We start from the raw sequence: 21,314 nt of genomic DNA, 5'->3' as shown, positions 1-21,314 counted from the left end.
GAACCCGGGTTCCTGATGCTGTGAGGCAACAGTGCTAACCATTGTGCCGCTCACATACTGACTGCACTTAAGGTCAAGTGTACTTCATTGGCTGTGAGGTGCTTCGGGCTGCCCTGAGGTTGTGAAAGGTGCTACATAAATGCAGGTCTCCAGCCCCCCCCCACAACGTTCCCATTAACCTGGCTTCATTCACCAGCAACAGCCTGAACAATCTTGGCGGATGTGCCTCAGTGGGTTAAAATGTTAACCGGGGCGATAGTCTACTTCAACACACCCCCTGGTGGTGGTGATGAAAATTGCCCCCTTTGGTCAAGCGAACTGGGTGATGAATAAAGAAATCTCCCCTCCAGCTTGGTGCTGGTGAAGAGTAAGATACTCACTGACTGTTATTGGAAAGAGCTGCCTTTACATTCCAGTAAAAGGCCGCATTGTTTTGATCTGTAAATCAGAATGTTTAGATACAGTTCTCTTAAGATGCCATCCATTGAAATCTCATGCCATTTAAACCTAGTCCAGCTGAATCAATTCAAGGAAAGTTTGCATTAATATTGCACCTTTAAACTTAAACTTCAATGTGGTAAAATGTTCCAGTGTCCTATAACGACAGTGGTAATCTCCTACGTCAATCAACAAGACATTCAGACAGGTGAAGTAATTTTTAAGGAGAGAGAAAGCTAGAGGATTCTACAGAGGGAATTTGAGAGCTTGGGGCCGTGGATGGCTGGATGCTGCCAATTGCTGGGGCAAAGATGGATAAACGATCAAAGGCTAAGGGCAGAAAGATCTCAGAAGATTGTAACACAGGGGTGGGGAGGTGATTAGAATCATTGAATCCCTACAGTGCAGAAAGAGGCCATTTGGCCCATTGAGCCTGCACTGACAAACTATCCCATCCAGGCCCTTATCCCCGTTACCTCAAATATTTACCCGTTAATCCCTCTAACCTACGCATCCCAGGACACTAAGGGGCAATTTAGCACGGCCAATGCATCTAACCTGCACATCTTTGGACTGTGGGAGGAAACCGGAGCAACCGGAGGAAATCCACGCAGACACGGGGAGAATGTGCAAACTCCACACAGACAGTCACCCAAGCCGGGAATCGAACCCACGTCTCTGGAACTGTGAGGCAGCAGTGCTACCCACCGTGCCGCCGTGGTTACAGAGATATTCTGGGGGGGGGGGGGGGGGGGGGAACCATAGAGGGATTAGAATATGAATGAGAATTTCAAAATGACAGTGTTCAGGAACCAGAACCCATGTAGGTCAGATATAAGAGCTGCGATGTCTGCGTTCGGGAAACTAAGTGATTCCATGTATTAGGATGTGAGGAGGAGCTGTTGTATCTTTTTTACGCTATCTGATCTGTGCCAGCATTCAGACGTGATTTCTGTCCAGCGTAGGTGTTCTTCATTAGTTGGGCTAACGCTACCCACGGTGTGTTCTGCTTAAACACCATTCAGCAGTCTTGACGAAGTTACCAAGTAGTTTTTAATGTGAACATGTACATAGTTCAACATCGTTAATAGAGGGTGCAGGTATGACGAGGATTTCATGGCAAGTTCTTGCATGTTTCTAACTAACTCTGCACTGCTGACTGAAGCTCTAGATCAGCTCCTGCATCGCTGCTGTCCCAGATTAACCCTTCATTTACAAGATTCTTCTATCTCTACATTATAAAACAGACCACTGGATTTTATCAGTGAAAAGTTCACACCAGGAATTTACCATGGGTGGCACACTGGTTAGCACTGCTGCCTCACAGCGCCAGGGACCCGGGTTCGATTCCCGGCTTGGGTCGCTGTCTGTGTGGAGTCTGCAGGTTCTCCCCGTGTCTGCGCGGGTTTCCTCCAGGTGCTCTGGTTTCCTCCCACACTCCAAAGATGTGCAAGTTAGGTGGATTGGCCATGCTAAATTGACCCTTAGTGTCCAAGAATGTATCGGTTAGGTCGATTAGCCATGGTAAAATGTGTGGGGTTATGAAAATAGGGCAGAGGAGAGGACCTGGGTGGGATAGTCTGTCGGTGCAGACTTGAGGGGCCGAATGGCCTCCTTCTGCACTGTAGGGAGCCTATGACTCCCATAGGTCTTGGTAGTGGTCGCGATGGTCATTCAGCCACTGGGAGTGCAAAGGGTTGTCTGAGGTGATATCCTGTGATCCATTTATAAAACCTGGAACTGCCCATGCAGTGATTAATCTGAATCAGGTCACCCTGGAATGTCTCAAGAAACCTCATCATTACCCATTTTATTATACATTGACCTTTCTTCGAAGGTCAGCTTTAAAGGTACAAATGTAGCCTTCAGGTCTGAACATTTGAGTTCGACAACTCCAGAGTATAAACTCTCTCCTCCACCTTCACCCCATTTCCATTTATTTTATTTCATTTCTTCTTTTCATCTCATCCACCCATTTTTATCACTTTTCATTCTTCTATGTTCCATTTCTGAAATCTCGTTTTCCATTTACCTCCAGTCTCCAAATCTGCAGATTTCCACTCCATCTGACGCAGGAGCAGCGCTCCGAAAGCTTGTGGCGTTTGCTACCAAATAAACCTGTTGGACTTTAACCTGGTGTTGTTAGACTCCTTACTGCATGAAAATACCACGCAGGAAGAACCTCGATTCCAGTTTGGAGTAACATGCTTGACTTTATAACCCTTTTAAGAGTACTGTTGCTTTTCTATTTAAAATAAAACATTCTTTTATTAAAAAAAAATGGCCAGCACAGTGGTTAGCACTGCTGCCTCACAGCACCAGGGACCCGGGTTCAATTCCGGCCTCGGGTCACTGTCTGTGTGGAGTCTGCACGTTCTCCCCTTGTCTGTGTGGGTTTCCTCCGGGTGCTCCGGTTTCCTCCCACACTCCAAAGATATGCGAGTTAGATTGAATGACCATGCTAAATTGCCCCTTAGTGTCAGGGGGTTAGCAGGGTAAATGTGTGGGGTTATGGGAATAGGCCCTGGGTGGGATTGTGGTTGGTGCAGACTCGATGGGCCGAATGGCCTCCTTCTGCACGACAGGGACTTTATGATTCTGTAACCTGGTGTCATGTGACCTCTCATCTTGTGTATGTGTGAGCACACACCTGCTTATGTATGCTTTTGTTCATCTGTGTGTTGATTGTTGAACTGTGCAGTTTTTCACACAAGCTTTTGTTTTATTGAATTGTGTTTTACCAGAGTGCGATATACAAAGGGGATTACCATCCTGCACATCCTACCATCAAAATCTTTTGGGAAGTATTCCATGAGTTTCCTTTGGAAAAAAAGAAGTTGTTTCTGTGTAAGTGTGGTTAATTTTGTGAAAATTAGATCTTGTTGACTGTTAAAAGTCTTGTAAACAGATGCCCATTTTGATTGGCGGGGATTCAGGACACTGGTCCTTTCTTTCTTCCCAACCTGAAATGCGTTGGGCCCGATTTTACCATTGCGTCGCGCCCGCTTTCGGGCATGAAAACTTGGTAAAGTCGGGCGTGAGGCCATTAACTCGATCCGCCCCCGCACTTTACCGAGGCCCGAAAATGGCCGCGATCCAAATCGCACCCGAAACGGGCGCAACAGCGATTTAAATGCATTTGCATGCACTTAAATTGAATTAATGAACTGTCCGCCCAACTTTATCAGCATTTCCCCCTTTACCATCGCGTTCGCCTGTCCAGATTCGGCGCGAAACAGACCTGCTCGGCAAAGATCTGTTTCGGGCACTCCATAAGAACATAAGAAATAGGAGCAGGAGTAGGCCATCCAGCCCCTCGAGCCTGCCCCGCCATTCAATAAGATCATGGCTAATCCGAAGTGGATCAGTTCCACTTACTCGCCTGATCCCCATAACCCCTAATTCCCTCACCGATCAGGAATCCATCTATCCGTGATTTAAACATATTCAACGAGGTAGCCTCCACCACTTCAGTGGGCAGAGAATTCCAGAGATTCACCACCCTCTGAGAGAAGAAGTTCCTCCTCAACTCTGTCCTAAACTGACCCCCCTTTATTTTGAGGCTGTGCCCTCTAGTTCTAGTTTCCTTTCTAAGTGGAAAGAATCTCTCCACCTCTACCCTATCCAGCCCCTTCATTATCTTATAGGTCTCTATAAGATCCCCCCTCAGCCTTCTAAATTCCAACGAGTACAAACCCAATCTGCTCAGTCTCTCCTCATAATCAACACCCCTCATCTCTGGTATCAACCTGGTGAACCTTCTCTGCACTCCCTCCAAGGCCAATATATCCTTCCGCAAATAAGGGGACCAATACTGCACACAGTATTCCAGCTGCGGCCTCACCAATGCCCTGTACAGATGCAGCAAGACATCTCTGCTTTTATATTCTATCCCCCTTGCAATATAGGCCAACATCCCATTTGCCATCTTGAGCACCTGTTGCACCTGCAGACTGGGTTTTTGCGTTCCATGCACAAGGACCCCCAGGTCCCTCTGCACAGCAGCATGTTGTAATTTCTTTCCATTCAGATAATAATCCAATTTGCTATTACTTCTTCCAAAGTGAATAACCTCACATTTGTTAACGTTATACTCCATCTGCCAGATCCTCGCCCACTCGCTCAGCCTGTCCAAATCTCTCTGCAGACCTTCTACGCCCTCCACACGATTCACTTTTCCACTTATCTTTGTGTCGTCTGCAAACGACACCAGCTGCTGAAGAGATAAGTTCAGAGCATCCAATGGCTCTCTGACTCAGATCGGTGGTGGAGGGGGGAGGGAAGCGGGCCAGATCATTCTCTGGTGAGGGGGGGGGTGGGAGGGGAGGAGAAGGGAGGCTCAGTCATTCTCTGGGGGGGGGGGGGGCGGTGGGAGGGGGGGGAGAGAGGGAGGCCAGATCGTTCTCTGGTGGAGAGGTGGGGGAGGCCAGATCACACTCTAGTTGGTGGGGGTGGGGGGAGAGAGGCCAGATTGCGCTCTGGTGGGGTGGGGGGCGGGGGTGGGTGGGCGGTGGTGCATGGGGGAGAGAGGCTCGATCATTCTCGGAGTGGGGGGGGGGCGATCATTCTCGGGGACGGGGGGATGTCCCATCATTCTCGGAGGGGGGGGAAGCCCGATCATTCTTGGCGGGGGGGGAAGCCCGATCATTCTTGGGGGGGGGGGGGGGGGAAGCGATTAAGATGTATCTCTGGGGGGGGGGGGGGGGGGAGGAGGACGGAAGCCAGATGGATCTCTGGTGGGAGTGGGGCGGGGGTCTGCTGCCACTCTGCGGGCGATCAGTGGGGGGGGGGGGGTGTGGAAGGGGGGCAGAAGGTCACGATCGGTCTTGGTAGCAGGGGGATGGGTGGATAAGGGGCACAGTTATGTTCAAACCAAAGCTCTTGGCATTCCAGAACCACTTGGGGTTATGGGGAATAGGACGATGGGGAGTGGGGGGGGGGGGGTTGCTGTTTGGGTAAGAAGCTCTGTCAGAGAGTCAGTGCAGACTCGATGGGGCGTATGGCCTCCGTCTGCACTGTAGGGATGCTACGGACTTGGTGTCACTCTGCACGTTGCCTCTTGGCCTTCTGGCTAGGCTTTTTGATTTAATTCCTTTCCATTCCATGCGTGCCTGCCCTGCAGGCGCTCGGACATTGTCTGAGTGTTTGATGTTTCATCCTGAGCCAGTTTTCCTTGGCAGTTTCTGTCAGTGATGGTTTGCTTTTGCCTTCCATTCTTGGTGGGGGAGGGGGAGGGAGAGTGGGCACAGGGGCAGGTGCTAACTGTACCTCAGCGGAATGGGAATCGAAGCCAAGCTGTTGGCGTTATTCTGAACAACATACACACACACACACACACACAGAAAATCACACAGACACACGCACACAGACACACACACATACACTGAGACACAGACACACACGTGCACGCGCGCACACATACACCACTCATACATACGCAGACACATACACACGCAGACACATACACACGCAGACACATACACACGCAGACACATACACACGCAGACACATACACACGCAGACACACTGAGACACTCACACACACCCTCACACACACACACACACACACACGCGAGTCATCTAACCAACTGTGCTAACTGGCTCCTTAAATTCTGCAAAGAGCAGCAAATATCTGCATAAATAATCGGGGCCTTTTGCCCATCTCTGGTTCGGGAACTTTAATAGAAATGAGTTTCTCACCTCCTTTATGTCCTTGTTCCGCCTGCAGTGTTTTTGACCGGTAGTGACCGCATTCCTATTTACGGCATGGCGAGTATTCGGATGACCATTCAGCCCACTGCCGGAGGCGAGCGTTACCTGCCGGTGGCTCACACCTGTTACAACCTGCTGGACCTCCCCAAGTACACGAGTAAAGCGACATTGATTACTAAACTCACTCAGGCTATTGACCACCACGAAGGCTTCAGCTTGGTGTGAAATGAACTCTTCCTCATTCCATTGCAAGGGGATGTCTCGATTTCAATAAGCACTTTATTATTATTGTTAGAGATTATTTTACAAAAACACAATCTCGTTCCTCCTGGTTTTAAAAGATTATTTTATGAGACAGTCTGACAGGTTATCTATCCCCCTTGACTGTAATTCCAAACTGTTGGGTACATTTTAAACTTGCTATTATTGTTTCATGCAGCTGTATTTTACTTTTAAAGTATGAAGTTTAATTGGAATGTAACGTGCTTTTATTGGCATTGCTGACAAGGAGGATTGATTGGAGGAGGCTCTTGTGAACGCTTCTAAGTTTCAATGATACTCCCTGTTGGAATATCTGAAACGTACCTGACCAAAGAACAGCTGAGAAATGAGATGGTTATCTGTGCGTTTTTACTTTCTGGAACTGAAGGGGCAGGAGATGGGCAAGCGGGAGAGGGTGCCGACTCCCATTTCTAGTGTTGGCCAGGGTTCACGCCCAAAACAGGTCCTTTTTATATGGAAATGAGGAGTTTAATGTCCATTTGGGGCCCCTCGCCCTCCACGCAGCCTGTGCTCCCCCCTCCCCGCCCCCCCAACAAGATTCAATAGTTTCAAAGCATTGAGAAAATCCAAGCTTACAGGCAGCCTTTAGCAGAAGCAGTGGAGGCTGCCACCAGTAAGTTGTCTAGGTGGACACTTGGCTGAATGGGATGCTGGGAGGAGGAGGAGAGATCCTGCTAATGGCACAGTCGAACCGCGGCCTGTCTGTCGCTCACATCCTGGTTCTCACTGCGGCCTCGACTTCCTATCCAATAACTAGCATCATTAATGTTTGGGAATTCTCTACCTCCAGACAGTAATGGAGGTTGGGTCATTGAGTGTATCCAAGACTGAGTTACACTGGTTTTTGATTGACTAGGGAGTTGAGGGTGATGGGTGCATGGAGGGGGTGGAAGTCGAGGGTAATGAGTGCGTGGGGGGGGGGGGGTGGGAGCTGAGAGTAATGGGTGCATGGGGGGGGTGGGAGTCGAGAGTAATGGGTGCATGGGGGGTTTGGGGTTGAGCGTACTGGATGCGTAGAGGGTGGGGGTCGAGGATAATGGGTGCATGGGGGTGGGAATCGAGGGTAATGGGTGCGTAGGGGGTGGGGGTTGAGGGTAATGGGTGTGTAGGGGGTGGGGGTTGAGGGTAATGGGTGCCTGGGGGGGTGGGGGTCAAGGGTAATGGGTGCATAGGGGGGTGGGAGTCAAGGGTAATGGGGGGGTGTGGGGGGGTTGCAGACAAGAAATTGGACTTGAGGCCGCAACCAGATCAGTCATGATCTTATTGAATGGCGGAGCCAGGCTCGAAGAGCCGAATGGCCTACTTTTGCTCCTAGTTCTTATCCCGTGTACAACCTCTTCCCGGGCACTAGCCAAGATGCCCGAAACGCAAAGCCTCTTTGCTCAAATCCGCAGTCATCTCAGACCAGCCCAGGCATCGGGGACCATTTCTCGCGGGTTCAGAACAATCTCATTTGTAAATGTGAAGATCGCGGCATCGGGCAGTAACCAGCTGGCGCCGGCCATTCCGCACCAAACTCTACCGTCAACTGGAAAAGACAACTGGCCGGGACCCGAAACGGGCGACTGTTGGGTGACCGCCTTCCCCCCCCCCCCCCCCCCCGACAGGGATCCAAGTTCACTCCTTTCCATGTTTAATTGGTGGGTTTCCTCCGGGTGCTCCGGTTTCCTCCCACACTCCAAAGGTGTGCGAGTTAGGTGCATTGCCATGCTCAATTGCCCCAGGATGCGTAGGTTAAGAGGGATTAGCGGGGTAAATATGTGGGTTTATGGGGATAGGGCCTGGGTGGGATTGTGGTCGGTGGTCAGACTTGATAGGCTGAACGGCCTCCTTCTGCGCTGTAGGGTTTCTAATTTGCTGCAGCTGCCCCTCCAAAGGGTTAATGGCCGTTGCTTTGAAAATCCAGCCAGTAGCTGAAGTGCTGTGCAACGCTGAACCGTACAGGAGCCCAAAGAAGCATTTTTAAAAGAGCAAACCGTACGTACTCACAATAAGCTGCCTATTAATCCATGTAAATAGCAGGTGGTTACCACCTGCATAGGAGCGAATGGGGAACTCCTTTGGTCCTTTTGAAGGTGAACATTGCGAGGGCAATTCACCTTCAGGAACAAACGCTGGCCTCGCCAGGGACATTGATGAATCTTAAAAACATGAGGTGGTTTCGCGTCTAGTTACCGTCTTACCGAATGCTTTGTAAAGTTTTGTAACATGCTTGTACAAACCCTCTATTGTAAAACTGAGAAGCCTAGTTTGAGACAACCGGGGCAGAACGGTGATCCTGATTAAAGATCTTACTTCTCTCTCCTTTATTTTTTGCTTTTGATTATTTTCCACAAAAAAGCTCCAGATTAAATCCAACTTGTCTGTGCAATTTGTTTTTGTAAAATGGCGTAGGAGTTTTTAAAAAGATAAATAAACAAATAAAACCAAAAGCCTTGTTGCTTATTTCTCCATAGATCATAGAAACCCTACAGTGCAGAAGGAGGCCATTCGGCCCATCGAGTCTGCACCGACCACAATCCCACCCAGGCCCTATCCCCATAACCCATGCATTTACCCTAGCTCGTTCCCCTGACACTAAGGGGCAATTTAGCATGGCCAATCCACCTAACACGCACATCTTTTGGAGTGTGGGAGGAAACCGGAGCACCGGTTTCTCCGACTACTGGAGATGTAGTTTAACACGGAGTCAAAGGTTGAGTGTGAGTTGGACCGTGGAATAATCATCCCAGAGTAAGCTGGTTCCCAGCTTAAAGTCGCTCATAATAACTAGGGAAATAGTAGAATTTCCTTTAATGTAGACATCGAGAGATTGTCTTTGAATTCTTAACCGATGCAGAGGATGGGAAACACTTTACATGATCCATAAGCCTGGTGAGAGTTATTTCGTTTCCTTTGGGTGGCCCAGTGGTTAGCACTGCTGCCTCACAGCGCCAGGGGCCCGGGTTCAATTCCGGACTCGGTTGACTGTGTGGAGTTTGCACGTTCTCCCCATGTCTGCGTGGGTTTCTTCCGGGTTGCCTCCCACAATGTGTGCGGGTTAGGTTGATTGGCCATGCTAAATTGTCCCTTAGTGTCTCAAGATGTGTTGGTTAGATGGATTAGCCGTGGTAAATGGGTGGGGTTACAGGAATAGGGTGGAGGAGAAGGCCTGGCCTGTACTCTGGGCAGGATTTTCTGACCATGCTTGCCCCGAAACCGGAAAATCCCACCCGAGGTCAACGGACCTTTGCATGGTCCGTCCATTGCCTGCTAGGATTCCCGTGTCGGGCAAAACAGAAAAAATTCACCCCTCTGTCAGTGAGTTGATACAGACTCGATGGGCCGAATGACCTGCACAAGAGGGATTCTATGGTTTAACGGTACGTTTCTTGGTAAATCAGACACAAATGAAATGATGCGAGTACGTAGAGCAAAAAATATATTTTCTGTTATACAAAATACAATCACCTTCATGTACAAAAATGTACATATCCATATTTCTCCTTTCCTTAGTGTCTACATTCAAAAGATAAATGTTAACACCCGCACAGTCTGCTGCTTTGTTTTTGACATTTTGTTTTCTTCCTGTAAACATTGATCCAATACCGAGGGCCCAGAGTTACACATTGTGTGAAGTCGTGTCTGGACTCCTGTCCTACTGTGAGGCGTAGGGTACGCACCAAGGCACAGGCGCCCACACACACACACACTCGAGTGAGCAAAGGGGGCTTCAGTCATCTGCTGTCCAGCCAGAACGTGGAGGGAGCAGGAGAAGCGAGCGTAGGCTGTCAACATAAAGTGGCTGGAGACACAGTGGGGGTGGGTCACAGAACAAGGAGGCTAACAGTTGCGCAGTTTCCCGTCCAACGCCGGCTAGCACCCCACTAATACATCGACTCTACTGAGAACCAGTCGACCCAGGGCTGAATTTGATAAGATTTGTAATAACAACAGGATTATTCTGAAAAGATTGTCAGGATTTGTTCTGATATCAGGTGTGTTGATCGATGTCCTTCCCCCAACACCCCGAGGTTAAACTGATCTGCAGCATTTGGATTTGGGAACTGAAGAGAGCATCAGTTGTATTGAGATGGTGTTTCTTGCAGGATTTAACATTCCCAGCGCCATCAAAGGAATGCAACACAGAGGGGGTAGCGGGGAGGAGAACATGCATGGAGCCAATGCCAGTGCATCCTAATGACGAGGGTGGAGTTAGCGGAGTGGGGAATAACTAGACCAAGGCATGGATGTAATTCTGTCTCCATTTTAAAGCCACTCGTTCAGTCCCAACCATTACGCATGTTTTCATCACAACTGCTATTATGTGTTTAGAATTGAAACCGTTTACATGTAAACATGTCACATTTTCACTCTGACACCCGCGTACCAGTAGGACACTGCGCAGGAAGGCTACAATTACCACAAAATGTTTGCTAGCGAATGTGGAGGCTGGTATTGATATCGGGAACAGTAGACGGGATGTCCAATGAGAGATTTTTAAATGCGTAGATATTGGAAATGGAAGGAGTTGGCATCTTCACAGGGTTTTCACACAATGAGGTGAGGCAGGCCATTCATCCCCTCATTCTATCACAGCATAGATCAGCTTATTAACTCCAGCGTTCTGCCTTTCATTCATATTAATTGAAATGGTCAGTAAAATCGATCACTCTGTTTTGCAAAAACTTCTACCATCTACTATGTTTGGAGAGTAAGTTGCAGATTTCCAGCACTCTTTATGAAGCACTTGCGAAAGTGCTATTTTTCTACGATTTCAGCGAATGTCATACGTGTTAAAACAGGCTAGGGCAAAATCGAACAAAAAAAACCCCCAACCCCCTACGTAATTGTTTACTAAGCGCAAAAAGCTAGGAGGACCCCCCCTGTAGAATAGGGTCTGCAGCGGGTCTGGTCAAGGGAACAGTTCAGATCGAACCCTCGCAACCTTAGACTTTGTGTTTGTAATTTATAGCTTAAATTTCTGGTGGGGTTCACATCTCGGCCTGTGTGGAGTTTGCACATTCTCCCCATGTCTGCGTGGATTTCCTCGGGATGCTCCGGTTTCCTCCCACAGTCCAAAGATGTGTGGGTTAAGTTGATTGGCCATGCTAAATTGACCCTAGTGTCAGAGGGATTAGCAGGGTAAGTGTGTAGGGTTACAGGGATAGGGCGTGGGTGGGATTGTGGTCGGTACAGACTCGATGGGGCGAATGGCCTCCTTCTGTACTGTAGGGTTTCTTTGATTCTATTCAGTCAGTCCTTATGCCCTTCATAAAGGTCTCTTACTTGGGTTCAGCTGGAGACGTGTGACGGTGTATCTGCCATGCATGGAGTCAGGCAGCAGTGACCCATCCCATCTCAAAACCACAATGGGCAGCTCTGGCACATGGGCAGGAAGGAGCACTAAGCCCTGGTCTTCCTTTTGATGAGTTGGCAGCATGAGGATCAGCTGAACCTCTCCTGAGCAATGTCCACTGCACTTCACTCACAAGGCCACTTTGAATGCAGTATTTGCAATGCTTTGTGCAAAATTACAATGGCATTGTCTAGTTAACTGTGGCAAATCTTTCGCTTAGCTTTGACGGGGTGTTTGTGGAGTAAGTAGAAGAGAATCTTGCAAATCAAGTCTCACAGTGTGATAACTCCAGCGATCAGGTGCATATTAATTCAACGCCACTTATTTTCAATGCTGCAACATGGGAGAGATTTCCCTCAGCATTTAACCTGTAGGATTTCTGGCTTCTCTGATCGATGGGGTGGTTTGTAATGAAAGGATGTTGCAAACTGTCAGTCCCGACTTGTCAGTGTCTCTGATAAGGGTTACATTTTTTTTTTAAATCTTGGAGTGGGTTTGGATTTTCTAGAATGCAGTGAGTTAGAAATAATGGAAATGGATTATCGACTCTGATGGTCTAGGAAAGAATTCTAAATTGTTTACGTACCCAGGAGGTTTTGAAAAACGCCCAAGATTTCCCAGGTGGGTAACGTAAGTTCAGACCCTTGGGAGATCTGTACTCTTAGTACGCCACCTAGTATCTAGGCCCGAGGATTATACTTTATAGAAACATATTCTGAAATTTCTCTCTCCTCACTATTTCAGCAGAAGTATTAACCCATCCATCGTAAGTAAGACTGCCAAATCTCTGTGGGGAGAGGAATTTCAGCTGGATGCATTAAAGGTTCTGTAGGCTTGGAAGAGGTCTGTATGATAAGTTGGTCTGGAATACGAGACTGGGCCAGAGGGAGGATTCAGAGGACTGAATCACGGCTTTCTCATTCCTCCTTTTGCCACCCTTCACTGATAATACACCTTTCAAAGCCAGATGTTTGTCTGACTGAATCCAGGCCTTGTATACTTTTGATACGCAGTCTCGGCTAACAACGCACAAAGCTAAGCTTGCTCTAGCAGGCAGTGGCACAGAGAACTCTCTAGCATGCTGCTCCCTGGGCTTTATAAACTGGAAACACACGCCCAAGTGTGACCACTTGGTGACCAGTCTCAGGATGTTAGAGCCAAATGGGGTTAGAGGGTGAGGATAATTGGACCAGGATGTGCCAATATAACTCACTCCCCATTTCCCGGGAATCACATTTGTCCTCAATGCTACATTTCCATTCAAACTGCTCTGCAAACATTTATAATGGAAATTATCTTTGTAAACATGTCGCATGTGCACGTGTTTGTCACCAACACTTAATCCTTACATCATTCAACTAATGCAGGAAAATCTCCCAAGGGAGTTCACACATGCATGGCACCTGGTCGTTTAAACATTAACCTGTCAGGTGCTGGAGTCTCATGTAATGTAAAATTTGTATGAATAGCATTTAGCACTAAGGACACAGGATTGTATTTTGTGAGTTTAGGGATCGAGGCCAATTCGGGGGAATCTGAGCAAGGCGCTCCCACTCACTCCTGCTCTGGAGCACCTGCCGTGTGAAGGGACCGATATTTCTGAAGATCTACCCAGTTGTGTTTGGCTTAACCTAGTTTTCCAGAGATGGCTTGTTGCGACCTCTGGGAGACAACTTAACTCTCCAGCAGGCCAAGGAGTTACTTAACAACCGTTACGGAGCTGGACCAGAGTTACGCTGAGACTAGCGGGCAGGACAAGAAGTATAGTGTTATAGATATGAAACTCTTGATAAAGGTTGTTTCAAAAAGAATGGGTGGAGATGTGAATCCCTGTACGTTTATCAGAGCCACAGCTACAAGCATTTGAACATATTCTCAGACAGTGTGAGGTTCTTCACTAGTGACTATAGAAAACATTTCTCATCTAACCCAGTGCTTGCAGCGGAGTTGGGGAGGCCTTGGTCACTGGTGGATATGCAGATTTTGGAAAGTGTATGGCAAAAGGTACCAAACATAGGGGAAGGAATTGAGGGCCTATCCCCTTGGTAATAAAGTTTACAAACTAGCCAAACCACTTTTGATGGCAGGACACCAAAAACGTGTCTAAAACATCTGACTTCCACAGGCGTTTGTCAAAACGCTGTTCTGCAGGACATATCTTACTGTCTCATGTCTAAATCTCAAATGGGGGAGAAAGCATGCCTTGGGAGTGTTAACATTAAAACAATTTCACTTTGCCAATAATGTACTGCCGCAGTGTTCACAGAAAAAGAGATGCCCACAGCCAATCTTACCTTAAAGTTACTTTCAACTCCCACACCTAATCATCTTGTCCAGATAAAGAGGTTTTAAAGCCAATGCGTCACGTAAATTATTCAAGCCGTATTGATATGCTATAGTTAAAAGATGCCAGTTACATGTTTCGCACTCCACTCAATCCTCATCAAATTGGCATAAAAAAAGCAAGGTTCGTGAAGCAGGCTGGAATTTTATATATGTATATATATATAAAAAGCATAGACTGGACTATGCAACTCCCATTCCCCCAGACCACCTTTCCACTCTGCATTTCTAAAAACCTAAAAGATCAGCATCTACTGGAGGTGCACACAAAATCATTGTTCGATGTGCTAAGTCACCGAATTGATTCTCTTTTTGGAGAGCATTAGGAAAACATCCTACAGAATAGAAAGATCAAATTTAATCGAGATTTGAAAAAAAAAATTGCTGCCAGTAATTTTGCTTAATTAACAATTGTCGAGGGGCCCTTTAGTTCCCGCTGATGAGAGTGTGATCATTCCAAGCTTCGAAGAACATGGAGCCTTCAGAGAACCAGCCTCTGGGTCTCCGGATCATTCTTCCCTCATGTCGTGCGCAGCCCCGTCCTCGGACAGACCACTTAGCTGACCATGCAGCCCCAGAGTGGCTAAAGGTCACAATTCAATCTGGGGTCATTGGAGGAAACTCTCCAACACAGGTTTGCTTGCCACGTGCAGTTAGCTAATCATGGCTTCCTTGGGAGACATCTTGCCCCGAGGATGCAGATTCTGGTTAAGAACGGGGAGGAACCAACCCATCACATTAAAAAAAAAACCCTCAAAAGCACAGGAGGCATTTCTGTGTGGCATTTCTTTTCTTGGTCAATGTCTGCAGCTTTGCCGGCACCGGACATCATTCTCCGAGAGACGACCGCCTCCATGGCAAGGCCGGTAAATTCAAGCTGTGTTTCGTCTTTCGCTGTGGCAGGTGGTGAGAGGCCAGTGCATCCCCCCCACCACTGCTGTGGGACCATCCGCTAAATAAAAGAGGCAATGAAAGTCGTCATCGCTGAATCTCTTGCGCGTTCATATGACCTTCGACGGATCTTGTTTGCTTATGAGCACTTCCAGAAGCCTCAGCTTTGCCTTCACGTGTTTGTATTCACTGTATTCCTCAGCCATGGGGGCACGATCTTCTTTCTGGACATTCCTGGGCAAAATAAAAGAAGCGTTCGAATCACAACAGGAATTGAATTCTGTTTTTTAAAATTCTGATATTTTTCCTCCCAATAACTACCCTACATTTTTTATTTAGGGGAAGCGATGGCCTTGGTTATTCAGGAGAGGCGATGGCCTAATGGTATTATCACTAGACTATTAATCCAGAAACTCAGCGAGTGTTCTGGGGGACTCGGATTCGAATCCTGCCACAGCAGATGCTGGAATTTGAATTCAATAAAATATCTGGAATTAAGAATCTACTGATGACCATGAAACCATTGTCGGAAAAACCCATCTGGTTCACTAATGTCCTTTAGGGAAGGAAACCTGCCGTCCTCACCAGGTCTGGCCTACATGTGACTCCAGAGCCACAGCAATGCAGTTGACTCTCAACTGCCCTCCAAGGGCAACTAGGGATGGGCAATAAATGCTGTCCCACGGATGAATTAAAAAAAAATTCTGATCATTGTGGGTGAAAAATGCTTGCATTAATATAGCACCTTTCCCATCCCTATTCAGCCCAAAGAGCTTCGAGGCCAATTAAGTATTTTTCTGAAGCCTGCATTGTCAATTTGAAAATCATCATCAACTTGAAGGCAATTTGTTGAGGACAAGGTCACATAAACACCAATGATCTGTGCTTTGCGATACTGGTTGAGGAACAAATTGTAACTGGAACACCAGGGATAACTGCCCTCAGCCATGGGGGCACGATCTTCTCTCTGGACATTTCTGGGCAAAATAAAAGAAGCATTCGGAATCACAACAGGAATTGAATTCGCTTTTTAAAAATTTTGGTATTTTTACTCCCAATAACTATCTTACGTTGGTTATTCAGGGGAGGCGATGGCCTAGTGGTATTATTGCTAGAGACCATTAATCCAGAAACTCAGCTAGTGTTCTAGGGGACCCGGGTTCGAATCCCGGCACGGCAGATGCTGGAGTTTGAATTCAGTAAAATATCTGGAATTAAGAATCTACTGATGACCATGAAAATATTGTCGATTGTCGAAACGACAATCTTTGAAGTACAGCCATGGGATCTTTTACACTTGCCTGAAGGCTGGCCGGGGCTCGGTTTAACCCAGTGATGGGCAACCTGGGCTGCTTGAGTGGCCCTCCTTCATCTCAGTGGGCCTCAAGATTGAAATCGGACTTGTTCATTAACCGTGACCCCATGAATAAGATTAAATACATTTAATACACGCATTTAATATTTCTTAACGAGTTACAGAAAATGCTCAATCATTTATATATTAGCAGATCAACTTCAAATGGTAAAAACAAAACAAATAAGTATTTACGCTTTCAACCAAAACCCTGTTTGCTCAGCCTATCTATCAACTCCTATAGCTAGAGAGTTAAGGAAATGCAATAGACTTGAGTCACCTGAAGCTGAAACACTTTAGTTCAATGAATGGGGTTGGGGGGGCGTGGGGGAATTGTGCCTCCCAAATTGACCATAAAGGCTGCCAAGATGCCGGCTTCCTAAAATTCCTACACTTTGGATTGACTGGGGAATCCTGGACGTTTGAGCCAAGATGGAGGAAAACAAGGAATTAATTTAACACTCGACAGGTTGCTACTTAACATCGCACTGAGAAATCTTAATGAGAAAACAACCTTCCATTTTCCTGAAAGAATGTGTCTTCAAAATCCCTCAGGGTTTTGCGAAGTCTCTTCTTGTCAGCCCGTGCTTCTTGTAGTTGTTCCAGAAGTTCTGGCCTAGAAATGTCAGAACAAAAGTGTTTGTGCTGAATTATTACATTGTATTCAAATATTAAAAGCACCAAGAAAATTTTGTTTTGCCTTCCATTAGCAATTAGAGACACCTTTTCTTTAATAAAGCCTTCTAAACTCTTATAAAAATCAAAATAATCAAATATAAATATACTTAGGCACAATCTGCTCCATGATATGAAACCATACGGGCACACTAGATCATTAGTGATCACTAGATTTATCTACAAATTGGTGGAGATAATATAACTTAGAATCATAGATTAGAATTATAGAATCCCTACAGTGCAGAAGGAGGCCATTCGGCCCATCGAGCCTGCACTGACATCAATCCCACCTAGCCCCTATTCCCGTAACCCCTCGTATTTACCCTGCTAATCCCCCTAATCTACACATCTAAATTGAGGGTTAATTTAGCATGGCCAATCCACCGAACCCGCACATCTTTGGACTGTGGGAGGAAACCGGAGCACCCGGAGGAAACCCACGCAGACATGGGGAGAATGCGCAAACTCCACACAGACAGTGACCCGAGGCTGGAATTGAATCCCTGGTGCTTTGAGGCAGCAGTGCTAACCACTGTGCCACCCCTTTGGATGAGGAAAATTGAACTTGGAAAATAAGATTCACCATTAAAGGCTTGGATTTCTATCTATGCATGAAAGACAGATTACTCACAGTTAAAGATTAAAAGCGACTCGTGTTGTAGTTCTTATGGGAGATAGAGAATGCGGCACAAATTCAGGGCTGTAGGTATCAAAGCTGGTTTTAATGTGGGCTGTTGGCAAAGCCATGGTCAGCATTAACCCCGCTTGCCAGTGAGCAGATGGTAAGGACAGGATTAGACAGGGCTTGACAAGACTTGGGACCCTGAACGGAACGTCCTCAACTGCCAACAAGCTGCTCCTCCTGCACTGCCGGAGGTTAAACTGAGGGACTCGGGTTTGAACAGTGGCTGGGTGGAGATCTCGGAGAGCGTTACCACTGGGAGGTCCACCCAGGAAGTAGCCGCAACATTAGGGAAAGTTACAGGTCCACAAATCCAATAATTTTAATGGATGTAAAATGGTGGACGCCATGGATGTAATCTCATGCCCAGATTGTGTATCTCGACCCGGGATTTGCCACAGGTTGGGATTCTTAAAAGTGGTTTCTCAACTGGCCAGTTTTCCACATGGATCACTTAATTTATTCATGGAATCTTCTGATACCTCCAGTCACCCCGGGACATGGTTATCAATGTGGGGAGAGGCGACAGAGGGAGAGAGACCAGAGACAGCGAGATGTCTTCAGGTTCCTTGGAAAGGCTACAGCGCCATCACAGCACATTCAACTCATCTGATCTGTGCTAGTGTTTGCCAGCAGCCTCCTCCCACCCCATTCCATCCCATCTCATCAGCAAACCCTTCTACTTTTTCCTTCACATTCCCTTAAATGGATCAATTCACCCCCACCAGTCCCTTTGGGACCATGTTCTACATTCTCACCACTCTCTGGGTAAAGAAGGTTCTCCTGAATTCTCTATTGGATTAACTGTCTAATGTTAATGGCCCCTAGACACGGATATCCCTTCCGGGCTCTCCTCCTGTGGTATATTTTCCAGCGACTGGATCTTCTAGTCCCCCTGGTGTCCACGCGGTTTTGCACGACCCACATCCTCTGCCGCTGAGGAATGCACTGCAGAGGAAGGGGGTGGTCTCCATGACAAGACTGGAAGATCCCGTCATTTTTTTACACAGAGAGTGGTGGGGGCCTGGAATGCGCTGCCAAGTAGGGTGGTGGAGGCAGACACGCTGGCATCGTTTAAGACTTACCTGGATAGTCACATGAGCAGCCTGGGAATGGAGGGATACAAACGATTGCTCTAGTTGGACCAAGGAGCGGCACAGGCTTGGAGGGCCAAAGGGCCTGTTTCCTGTGCTGCACTGTTCTTTGTCATGGAAAATGCCCGAAAACTTCAGGCGGCATTTTATAGAATCATAGAATCCCGACAGTGCAGAAGGAGGCCCATTGAGCATGCCCAACAACCGCACCCAGACCCTACCCCCGGACCCCCACGTATTTACCCTGCTAATCCCCCTGACACTAACAGGCAATTCAGCATTGGCAATCCACCTAACCCGCACATTCTTGGAGTGTGGTTGGAAACCGGAGCACCCGGAGGAAACCCACACAGACAAGGGGAGAATGTGCAAATTCCACACAGTCACCCAAGACCAGAACTGAACCTGGGTCTCTGGCGCTGTGAGGCAGCTGTGCTAACCACTGTGTCTATCTTATCATAGAGTCATAGAGGTTTACAGCATGGAAACAGGACCTTCGGCCCAACTTGTCCATGCCGTCCAGTATTTAACCACTAAGCCAGTCCTAATTGCCTGCATTTGGCCCATATCCCTCTATACCCATCTTACCCATGTAAATGTCTAAGTGCTTTTTAAAAGACAAAATTGTACCCGCCTCTACTACTGCCTCTGGCAGCTTGTTCCAGACACTCACCACCCTCTGTGTGAAAAAAATTGCCCCTCTGGATCCTTTTGTATCTCTCCCCTTAAACCAATGCCCTGTAGTTTTAGACTCCCCGATTTTGGGAAAAGATGTTGACTATCTAGCTAATGTAAAGTGAAGTAAAAGTTAAAGTTTATTTATCAGTCACAAATAAGGCTTACATTAACTCTGCAATGAAGTTACTGTGAAATTCCCCTAGTCGCCACAGTCCGGCATCTGTTCGGGTCAATGCACCTCACCAGCACGTCTTTCAGAATGTGGGAGGAAACCGGAACACCCGGAGGAAACCCACGCAGACATGGGGAGAACGTGCAAACTCCATACAGATAGTGACCCAAGCAGGGAATCGACGCTGTGAGGCAACAGTGCTAACCACTGTGCTATCTGCCGTCCCAGCTGATCTATGCCCCTCATTATTTTACAGACTTCTATAAGATCACCTCTAAGCCTCTTACACTCGAGAGAAAAAAGTCCCAATCTATCCAGCCTCTCCTTATAACTCAATCCATCAAGTAGCATCCCATCTTTTCTGCACTCTTTGTAGTTATCAAACCACTTCAGCATTTTAAAGACCTGTTAGGGCCCCACTCAGTCTTTTATCTGGAAGAAAATCAGCTCTAGCCTCTTAAACCTTTCCTCTCAATTCTGGCATCATCCTTATAAATCCTTCTTCTTGCACCTACTCTAGTGGAGGTACATCTTTTTTCTTTGTGATCTAGGGATTGGAGCTAAAGACCTAAAAATAGGACCCAGGGTGGTAGATGCTATGAGAAGAGAATTAAAAGAGGTCTAAGGTTGTTTGCGCTCTCACTGAACCTACATGGAAGCCGAGTGCAGGGTTGAGAGCCTCAGGTCAAGGCTGCACCGGATCGGCGCCTTGTCATCGGTGGGTGATACAAAGCCATCGGCATCATCATCCAGTTGATCCAGGAAGCTGCGAATGGTGAAGACCGGCTTCTCTGTAACTGGGAAGTCAGTTCTGGTATTGCAGTCGTCCTCGGAGCCATCCTCCTCCTCCTGAAGAAGAAAACCACAAGGCCGTGGTTAAACAAAAAGGAGAATATACCATTCACACCATACCAGTTGCGGGGGGACCTGCAAGAACCTTCCACGCTCCCCTTCCCACTGAAGGCCTGGGCTGCTTCCTGCTACAGGCCCGTTTCTCGTCCGTGGCCCATGGCAGTGAGCATGGATGGCGCATTTGGCCAAGATGGGAGGTCAAGCTTTGGGCCGTCCTGGTCTGTACGACTTTGGCTCAAAGTGACTAGTGCTCTCCACACCTGGGGCAAGGAGAGTTTTAGTACAAAGCACATCCTTGAAATGAAATTCTGTGAAGTGGAAAAGTAAATCAGAACAAAGGAAAGCAACTTTTTATTAGGATGATCAACAGACATTTCATTGGTTTAATCTCTTTTCAAAAAACTAATGTGAGACAGAACACTAAAGCAAGACAAAAATTCTACTCTAGCCCAAGGTCAAATGCACTTCAACACAAAGCAGCTGGAAGCCTCGTGTATGTATGACACCTTACATATATATATACACACTGCTATAGTTAAGAAAGCCCACCAACGCTGCTACTTTCTCTGGAGGCTAAAGAAATTCGGCATGTCCGCCACAACTCTCACCAATTTTTGCAGATTCACCATAGAAAGCATCCTTACCGGATGCATTACAGCTTGGTATGGCTCCTGCTCTGACCAAGACTGCAAGAAATGACAAAGGGTTGTGAACGTAGCCCAGTCCCATCACGCAAATCAGCCTCCCATCCATTGACTCTGTCTACACTTCCTGTTGCCTCAGGAAAGAAGCCAGCATAA

The 21,314-nt window shown here is 47.3% G+C and overlaps 2 protein-coding genes across 3 annotated transcripts in view; one reads left to right on the top strand and one right to left on the bottom strand.

Moving 5' to 3' along the window:
- LOC144491368 (putative E3 ubiquitin-protein ligase HERC3) overlaps positions 1-7,310 on the top strand; it is a 76,843-nt gene extending 69,533 nt beyond the window's left edge. Inside the window, exons 24-25 of the mRNA XM_078209086.1 lie at positions 3,183-3,285; positions 6,167-7,310. Coding sequence (XP_078065212.1) covers positions 3,183-3,285; positions 6,167-6,375 — 312 coding nt within the window. The 3' untranslated portion in view covers positions 6,376-7,310. The remainder of the gene's footprint in view (positions 1-3,182; positions 3,286-6,166) is intronic.
- A 2,530-nt stretch (positions 7,311-9,840) lies between these two features.
- fam13a (family with sequence similarity 13 member A) overlaps positions 9,841-21,314 on the bottom strand; it is a 229,421-nt gene continuing 217,947 nt past the window's right edge. For both annotated transcript variants that reach the window (XM_078209062.1, XM_078209072.1), the window contains 3 exons: positions 20,315-20,511; positions 16,873-16,974; positions 9,841-15,238 (listed from right to left, as the gene is read on the bottom strand). In XM_078209062.1, the coding sequence (XP_078065188.1) occupies positions 15,115-15,238; positions 16,873-16,974; positions 20,315-20,511 (423 nt within the window). In that variant the 3' untranslated portion in view covers positions 9,841-15,114. The remainder of the gene's footprint in view (positions 15,239-16,872; positions 16,975-20,314; positions 20,512-21,314) is intronic.

The sequence above is a fragment of the Mustelus asterias genome, chromosome 1 (genome assembly GCF_964213995.1).
Source record: "Mustelus asterias chromosome 1, sMusAst1.hap1.1, whole genome shotgun sequence".
NCBI lineage: Eukaryota > Metazoa > Chordata > Chondrichthyes > Carcharhiniformes > Triakidae > Mustelus > Mustelus asterias.
This window is presented reverse-complemented; position numbering and strand designations above follow the sequence as displayed.